This window comes from Kogia breviceps, chromosome 4, assembly GCF_026419965.1.
Source record: "Kogia breviceps isolate mKogBre1 chromosome 4, mKogBre1 haplotype 1, whole genome shotgun sequence".
Lineage (NCBI taxonomy): Eukaryota > Metazoa > Chordata > Mammalia > Artiodactyla > Physeteridae > Kogia > Kogia breviceps.
Window position 1 is genome coordinate 116,703,494 of NC_081313.1, and position 9,747 is coordinate 116,713,240.

Here is a 9,747-nt window from a genome sequence, read left to right on the forward strand (position 1 = left end):
GTCAGGAACAGAATCACCCTCTAAGATAATCAATTTAATATAAATTTTTATATGAGCATCTTAATCTTTGTTATATTGTGTGTGTGTGTGTGTGTGTGTTTGTGTGTGAAAATGTGTAGAGAAAGTTAGTTACCAACTTTGTGATGGAAGGTCCAGTAGTTCTTTATTTATTTACTTACTTATTTACTTACTTATTTGGCTGCGTTGGGTCTTCGTTGCTGCGTGAGGGCTTTCTCTAGTTGTGGCGAGCAGGGGCTACTCTTTGTTGCGGTGCATGGGCCTCTCATTGTGGTGGCTTCTCCTGTTGCGGATCACAGGGTTTAGGTGCGCGGGCTTCAGTAGTTGTGGCACACAGGCTCAGTAGTTGTGGCTTGTGTGCTCTAGAGCACAGGCTCAGTAGTTGTAGCGCACGAGCTTAGTTGCTCCACAGCACGTGGGATCTTCCGGACCAGAGATCGAACCCGTGTCCCCTGCATATTGGCAGGCAGATTCTTAACCACTGCACCACCAGGGAAGTCACAGGGTCCTTAGTTGTGGTATTCAAACTCTTAATGGTGGCATGCATGTGGGATCTAGTTCCCAGACCAGGGAGCGAACCTGGGCACCCTGCGTTGGGAACACAGAGTCTTAACTACTGCGCCATCAGGGAAGTCCCCCGCCAATAGTTCTTTAAAATAAAACCTAGTTATATGAGTAGGTTGGGGATTTTTTTATATCCCTGAACTGAATATTATCTTATTTGTTGATTTGAGATTGTTCAACCCCTCAACATCATACCCAAATGAAATCACAAGTGGATTAAATGTTGTCAAAATACAGATACTAGAAATAGGCTGCAAGTATGATAATGGGCCAATATGTTTAATATGAAGAACATATATAAATCAGTAAGGAAAAACCTAGATCCCAATGGACAGAAAGGAACAGAATAATCAAGGAAATAAAATAAGTTCCTATTTTTTACCTTTTTAATTAACAAAGATCTTTACAAAAGAAAGCTAAATGTTGGTGAACTACATTGAAATGAGTGCTTATATATCCTACAGATAGAAGTATAGATTTGTATAGTCCAGTCTGTCAGTATGTATTAAGAAATAAGAGATTTAATCATTAATACCTTTTGACCCAGTAATTCTAGGTTCATTCATTTGTACTAAAAAAATAAGCCCAACTGTTAAAAAAAGTTCTCTGTGCAAGTACACTTGCAACAGTGTTATTTCTGAAAAATAGAAATTACATATAGACTGAACAGTAGAGGAGAAAATATATTGGTTCTGACAAATGCATTCAAAAGAGTATTGATCCTTAAAAATATTGTGGGAAATAGGAAAATACAATGTTTGAAAAAAGCGGAAAAGAGGTAAAGTGTTATACACTGTAACTTGCGTTGTACAGAAAGTATATTAAATAGCTAGAAAGAAATAGTTTGGGTATTCGGGGATGAAATTTGGTACATGAAAATATTTTTCTTTTCTGTCTACTTAAATTTTATCATTTCTTTAATGCATACATTTAGATAAGAGGCAACATAGTTTCATGGTAAAGAACATAGATTCTAGATGCAACTGCCTGTATTAGGATCTCAGCTCCATCTCTTATTGGATGAGACTTGAGACAGATTGGCTTCTGTATTCCACAGAGTTTTCATCTGTAGAATAGGGATGATAAAAACTATTTCACTGTTATTATGAACATTAAAAAAGCAAAAGTGCATAGTTAACTGGTTCCTTGTAAGCACCCAAATAACTGGGATAAAGGCACTATTGTAAAAAGTATTGGAGGGGACTTCCCTGGTGGCGCAGTGGTTAAGAATCTGCCTGCCAATGCAGGGGACATGGTTTCGATCCCTGGTCCAGGAAGATCCCACATGCCATGGAGTAACTAAGCCCGTGCACCACAACTACTGAGCCTGCACTCTAGAGCCCACGCACCACAACTACTGAAGCCCATGCGCCTAGAGCCTGTGCTCCACCACAAGAGAAGCCACCGCAATGAGAAGCCCGCGCACCACAATGAAGAGTAGCCCCCCACTCGCTGCAACTAGAGAAGGCCTACATGCAGCAACGAAGACCCAACGCAGCCCAAAAAAAGTACTGGATAGGACTTCCCTGGTGGCGCGGTGCTTAAGAATCCGCCTGCCAATGCAGGGGACATCGGTTCGAGCCCTGATCCGGGAAGATCCCACATACTGTGGAGCAGCTAAGCCTGTGCGCCACAGCTACTGAGCCTGCAGCCTAGAGCCCGTGCTCCACAACAAGAGAAGCCACCGCAGTGAGAAGCCCACACACTGCAACAAAGCATGGCCCCCACTCGCCACAACTAGAGGAAGCTCACACGCAGCAACAAAGACCCAGTGCAGCCAAAAATAAGTAATTAATTTTTAAAAATTATTGGATATTTGTCATGTTATAATTATGGTAAGACTTGCATACTCTTTTAAAAGTTAATTTTTTGAAGGGAACAAAAACTCTGGGGCATTAAATTAAGATTTCTGGGGTCCTAGGCAAAAATACAAACAAAAAAATCAGAGGACCACGTTTTTCAAAATTGTGACTGACATAGTTTTCCAGATAAGTGGTCCCTTTTCTTTTGTGTAGGCCTCCTTGCAATTCAAGGGCTGCTTGTGAACGTGTTCATATGCCTATTGTTCTTGTGATTTCCTGGCCTGGTTGCTCTTCTTTTACCAAGTAGCTATAGAGATAGAAATCTAGATATAAATGGGGCCAAGAGAGCTGGGACTGTGTGTGTCTGTGTGTCTGGGGGGAGGGGGCGGGGGGGCGTCTAGATACCTGAAATTGTTACCATAGCTTTTTTTTTTTCTTCTGTGCCTGGTGTTGATTTTTTCAGTTGTTCTAAATCATAAGGGCTGTTAGTTTATTTGACTTGATATGTTCTGTCTAGGTAGCTATCTTTTAAAATAACTGCAGTGCCATTTTGTTGAATTTGGTTATATCAACATACCTAGGTTTAGTGTTTTAAAGAAGGCCTGAATCCTATGTGTGATATAATTATCCCTTTAACATAGTCTGTTTTTTCTCTTTTCTAAAATTAATTAATTAATTAATTAAGTTTTGGCTACATTGGGTCTTCGTTGCTGCACATGGGCTTTTCTCTAGTTGCGGCGAGTGGGGGCCGCTTTTCATTGCAGTGTGCGGGCTTCTCATTGAGGTGGCTTCTTGTTGCTGAGCATGGGCTCTAGGCACGCGGGCTTCAGTAGTTGTGGCACACGGGCTCACTAGTTGTGGCGCACGAGTTGCTCCGCGGCATGTGGGATCTTCCCAGACCAGGGCTCGAACCTGTGGCCCCTGCATTGGCAGGCAGATTCTTAGCCACTGTACCACCAGGGAAGTCCCCATAGTCTGTTTTTGAGGGCAGTAATCTTGACCCGAAATGCCCTCCACTTTGAGTATATAGGTAAGGGACCTAAATATACAGAAAACTTAAAGGAAGCAGATTAAGTGCATCATAAAGCTACTTGATTATATGTTTTTAGAATTGGAAGTGACTGTGGGTTATGACACTAATGGAAATGGGTATGTACTGATGAGGAATATATATATATATATATATAGGTGAAAATTTAGTTACTTCAGTGAAGAGTCTCTATAAGCTGTAGAAATAGAAGTTATTCTCTTTATAGAGAAAGGAGGTATAGTATATTATAAGCCAAAATCAATTTTCTACAAATTAAAGGATCTAAGGTAGTGTACTGAGAACCCTTTCACCAGGTCCAGATAACCACCATCCTACCTTCCTTTCCTGGAAAGAGAGAGAAAAGTTATTTACTTAAAACTTATCTTTTTAAAATGATACAGATGAACTTGTTTACAAAACAGCAACAGACTCACAGACAAAGAAGACAAATTTATGGTTGACAAAGGGGAAATGGGGCAGGGAGGGATAAATTAGGAGTTTGGAACTAATAGTTACACACTACTATATATAAAATAGATAAACAAGGACCTATTGTATAGCACAGGAAACTATATTCACTGTCTTGTAATTACCTATAATGCATAAGAATCTGAAAAAGAGTGTATGTGTTTATGTATAACTGAATCATTTTGCTGTATACCTGAAACTAACACAACATTGTAAGTCAGCTATACTTCAATTTTTAAAAAAATTTGTCCTTTTAAAGTTGCCTTATTGAAATAGTTGGAAAGTAAATAAAGGGAATTTATAACAAATACTAATTTGATCATATATCTAATTTTAGGTGAAGAATCAGTTGTATTCTTGCCAGCTTGATAGGCCAGATAAGTTTCTTCTTCTGTAGTCAGTAATTTCATGAACATTCAAAGATCTATAACTCCCTGTTGTCATTTCCAGGAAATACATGAAATCTTTCATAATTGCTATTAGAGTGGTCTGTGCTTGAAGAGGGCATCAGGTGATACACCTGACAATGGGAAGAGAAGATATTTTGGGAATGCCATCTGCCATTTGTGGGCAACAGGAATGAAGAGTCAGAAAACATCTTGCCTGATGTTTTTTGTTTTCCATATACTCTTAAGGCAAGGAAATAGCTTTTTTTGTTAACAACTGAATGATAAAGGGCGTGTAAACTTCCTCATCTCTCAGAAGCCCTTGATCTCTGTAGAACAGATTTGATAGGAAAAGGAATATTCCTTTTCCTGATGAATTTGATGTTTGGGGAGTAACGTGAGCTCTGAATCTTTGTCTCTTGCTACGGAACATTAGAGAGAAATAAGGTAGCTGAGTTCTGGTAGCATCAGAATAGAAGGATTGGAATTTATTTCAGTATGTCAGAGACCACTGGATTTAATGTAATTAGTGGCCTTAGCCTCCTCTTTGCTTTCAATAAGGAATACATAAGTTAATGAATTTGAACAGAGGAAATTGTACTGTTGAGATCTGTCTGCTACATTCCAGGTTGTCACTGAAGAAATGGCTTAGATGAGATTCTAAATCATTACTGAAAATAATTTGAGACTTTAGTTTGAGATATGTTGTATCCTCTATAATAAGTGTGGCCAGCCCCATTTGGGAGTAAGTACTGGCCTCTATGTTCTTAGACTAAATCGTTTTCAACTAAAAATGAAACAAATCCATTGCACCTGAATATATAGTACCTGCCATGGAGAAAGCAGTGATTGTTGGATTTCACAGTTGTCATTTCTTACTAAGAGCATTCAGTAGTGTGGTTGTCTTTGGAATTTTGAAAGCCATTTATCCCTGAACATGGGCTTCTAAAAATTGAACTTCATAAGCTGGGAAAAGTGTTATTGGTCTGGGATTTGGAAGACCTCGATTCTAATTCCACTCTGATTTTACTCACTAACCAGGGATGTGAGGCAAGACACTTCACCAGCCTGGGCCAGCTTCCTCAGGGGTTCAAGCATAGAGAAATCTTCTTAGAATCTTTGTTGATTACTGTTACTGTAAACTTAGGTAGAGCTTACAAAGCTGTTGTTAGGCACTACAATATAAATAGGGTCTTAGAATTTTCTCTTGTGTTGGCATCTCATGCTTCTTTCAACCTTTTTGCTGTTGTTCCTCTACTAATTTGTATGTTTTTTTCATTCTAGTACTTTTGTCCATCTGTTCTCTGTTGTGTGATCCCAATCCAGATGATCCTTTAGTGCCTGAGATTGCTCGGATCTACAAAACAGATAGAGAAAAGTAAGTATGGTCTCCAGGCAGCAGAGTATCTGTGGTAGGGTGGAGATGTTTTTGTCTAAGGGCTGAGTATGGGTCAGATACTTAAAATGAAGTCCTAATATACTCACCTGGGGACAGGAAAGAGGAGTATTTGCATCAAGTATCATTATAAGTAAATGATTTTATATCTGATTGTTTCATGACTCCTACTGCCTAGAAAAACTTTTCTATAGTATATTTTCCAACAGCTTTAGGTCTTCTGCTTGGCTTTTGACGTGTAAAGATTTTGCATCAAGAGCCCATTTGTCTTAGGTAGGTATTTATAAATTAATGGGAAAGAGAATTGATTTTCTACCATTTGGAATAGTGTAAAAAAGAAAGTGAATAAATGTTACAAGACATGAAAGAAAGCCCCAAGTTTCCTTTAAAACAAAACTTGTAGAATTTACATATTTTAGAATTATATTGTGAATTATTGAAGAGTGGTCAAGATATCAAAAGATAATAACTGAAAGTGTTGAAATCTTTTTTCGTTTGTTTGTTTTGTGTATTATTCAATAAGATTGTGAAGGAAATAGATGGGAGGTAGTGGATAATTTTCTAAAGTTAAAATATAAAAGGTTAAACAATTAATTGAATTATTGGTTAGAGAGGCATATAGATAGGATATTTTTTAATGGAACTGCATTGAGAATGGGGAATTCTAACAGCAATTGGTTCTTAGTTTAGTTTTTTTCTGTATTTAGGTCTGAATAGTATCTATAACTATGTATTCTTGGCTGCATTCAGAATAAAATTAGATCATGCTTTTTTCTATTTGTGAATTTACTCAGAAATACATTTTTTTATTAGAGAACCATTTTGTCCAATATTTAGAATTATGGGCATTTTTCCCAAGTCATTGTGGCGGTAATGGTCAGCAGAACTTTTTAATCAAAGAATGAAAGATCCTTTTGCCCTGCTTATTTTACTACTGGAATGTTCTTCTGGAGCAATAAACCCATTCATTTTAGCAACCAAATTGTTAAAATAAGTCCTGCCAGAACTGGTGGTTTTATTGATGCAGGGGAAAGTATTATGTCAATTTAATCATTATTATATGATTTCAAGAACCATATAATGTGGAATTATATTGTTCCAAGAACTCCGAATAAGTCAAACAAGGGTTGAAGATTGTCTGTTAGAAATACATCGATTAAAAAAAAAAAAAAAAAAAAAAAAAAAAGAAATACATCGATCAAGTATAGACTGAGGGTATGCCAGCAAGTGCTAAACTTTAATTAGAATCCTGTATTAGTAGCATTTATAGGATATTTCCCACTCTCATTGAATAAATGCTTATTAGAAATTTGGAGTAGGAAGATGGCTTAGCTTGAATATACTATAAGTTATTCCCTTCAAGTTACTGGATGGGATAATGAATGAACTCTGTTGCTTTCTAACTGACTCCTCACCTATGTTAAGCTAAGCTTCTCTTTGTGTGTACAGGTACAACAGAATAGCTCGGGAATGGACTCAGAAGTATGCGATGTAATTAAAGAAATTATTGGATAACCTCTACAAATAAAGATAGGGGAACTCTGAAAGAGAAAGTCCTTTTGATTTCCATTTGACTGCTTTCTATGAGCCCACGCCTCATCTTCCCCTGTGCACATGTTTACCTGATACAGCAGTGCTGCGTGTTGTACATACTTGGAACAACAAACTAGAAATACTGTACTTCTGTACCAACATTGCCTCCTAGCAGAGAAGTGTGTGTGTGACAAGCCAGTTCTCCAGGCATAACCTAGGTGTGAGACTAAAAGCTTTCCTTATTGACTTAAATTTGGATAACGGCAGAGTGAGGGGTGGTGGGTATGGTGTGTGCTTGGATGGGGAAGAAAAGCTCCACTGACCTGTAGGAGATTGTTTTTTAAGTGAAATCCCATTAAACTCAAAACAGTTATGAAAAGCAAGGTGAAGAACATGAAGCTGTTTCTGTATTCATTTTATTCCGAAGGACTTAACGTTTTAGGTGAAAGTTATGACCAATCAGATTAAACTCTACCTACATCCTGTATTTTAAGGTCTAAGTTTAACTGGTCAACATTTAAATGGATTGGAGCTATTAGTAAGTAAAGTGTGATGGGCTTTGTTTCCAACTCTTTTACATCTCCCCACCTTTCAACCTTCATCCTTCAGCCCCTCTTTCTCTCTTCCATACTCTTTGGTTTGTATGTGGTTTCTCAGTTAATACATAGCTAATAGCTCTTATTTTTCTTATGTTTTTAACTGCTTAGGTCTATCTGGATGTAAGGGTGAAAATTCATTCGATGGAAATACTTGTGTATATTTAAAGACCCAATTGCTCCTCTGGAGCCTGTACGTTCAAGAATGATTAATCTGTGTAATAAACTGATTACTACAGTCATTACATATAATTTTGTGTGAATAGGCTTTTTGATTTTAAGAATTTTGTCTAGCTGAGATTAGTGGTAGATATTTTCCCACCCCTGAAGTGTTTTCATTTATACTGGTTCCATTTCAAAATCATGAAACAATTCAGTTTACATAGTAAAAAGGATATCTTGAAAGTAATTTTACTGAACAAGATAAACGCATAAGCTTAAAAGAATTTTCATGAAATTTATATGTGCAGTATTCCAGGAACATGACTGTTAAACTAAAGAAATTTGCTTTATTATTGAAACTAAGCTGCATTTCACCGAAACCTTGTGACATTCCTTTGGTACATAGGACATAAAACAAAGGCATTGCTATTTGGTAAGTTAAGCTTCTGTGATTGTGATTGTAAAAAGAACATTGACCAAACCTGGGAAACATGAGCACAATCTTGTATTGGAGAATCTACATAATTACTTTGCACTAACATTGCAGGATGTTCATCCAATTTTAAATTGTACTGTATGTGGCTTTTTGGTCTTCCCTTGATGCTAGTAAAATGTAGTTTGAAACTTGTAAACAGCTGTGTCTGCCAGAAACATCATTCCTGTGAACTAGGCAAGTTACTTTTTTTCCCCCTACTTCTCCTAATCTAATTGTAAACCAGGCCAGCCTGAAAGCAGTGGCTGATGCTCTCTAGCCGTCAGGTTCTTTAAAATGCATCTTTACACTCTCGCACAAAAATTGAGGAATAAATGTCCACTGCTTTTGGTTTTAAACTTGTTTAACTTGTCTTATCTCTCAGTGTCACTATTCCATCTCAGAACTAAGATGTGATACCTGAAACCTTTAAAGTGCTTCATTTTAGCTGCTGGCTACTTATCATTAGCATTTCTAGCATCCTTGACCTTGCAAAGAAGTTTGACTATTAATAGTTGTGGGTAAAGGAGTTAGAATTGAGCTCTAACCTTAAATTACCCTCATTCTCAGTATCATGGGTAAGTGGGAATTCAGTTTTTGACTGTTGACCATGGGGTAGTTGCACAGATCCTTTCAAACCCCATTCTTTGTCATCTTAGACAGCAGATTAGGTCGTAATGTAGATATTTTCACAAGAGTACTTTTAAGTAATGTGCTGAAGTAAAAGTCATCCTGGTGTTCATGAAACATTTGGCTTTTGAATGCAGTTTGGTCTTGCCCATTTGAGCTTGGAACATATTTGGTCCAGTCTGCTTATATATACCTTGGCCAGAATGAAGGCTCAGTGAGGGAGACCACCTTCCCCACTCAAAAAAAAAAGGGTGTAACTCAGGATGGGTCTCATCTGGGATCACATTGCTTTTTACAGAAGTGGCTCCAGTTTTATCACATGTGAAAGCTTGTTTGCAGTAGGTTTGATTATCTTGGTGAGGCAGTGGTTACAAAGGAATGTCAAGTGTATGGGTTCCTGTTGCTTCTTTTTTGTTTTTAATTGAAGTATAGTTGGTTTACAGTGTTGTGTTAGTTTCAGGTGTACAGCAAAGTGATTCAGTTACATATATATGTATATATGTATATATGTGTGTGTGTGTGTGTGTGTGTGTGTGTGTGTGTGTATATATATATATATATATATATATATATATAAATTCTTCTCCCTTACAGGTTATTACAAAATATTGAGTATAGTTCCCCATGCTATACAGTAGGTCCTTGTTGGTTATCTGTTTTATATATAGTAGTGTGTATATGTTAATTGCT

The 9,747-nt window shown here is 37.3% G+C and overlaps 1 protein-coding gene across 3 annotated transcripts in view; it reads left to right on the forward strand.

The window, feature by feature from the left end:
• Positions 1-8,786, forward strand: part of UBE2D2 (ubiquitin conjugating enzyme E2 D2) — a 58,879-nt gene extending 50,093 nt beyond the window's left edge. For 2 of the 3 annotated variants that reach the window (XM_059061348.2, XM_059061347.2), the window contains 2 exons: positions 5,553-5,646; positions 7,114-8,786. In XM_059061348.2, the coding sequence (XP_058917331.1) occupies positions 5,553-5,646; positions 7,114-7,159 (140 nt within the window). In that variant the 3' untranslated portion in view covers positions 7,160-8,786. Of the gene's footprint in view, positions 1-5,552; positions 5,647-5,873; positions 5,938-7,113 lie in introns of all 3 variants that reach the window. The other variant, XM_067031757.1, reaches the window with a different exon arrangement.
• The last annotated feature ends 961 nt before the right edge of the window (positions 8,787-9,747 follow it).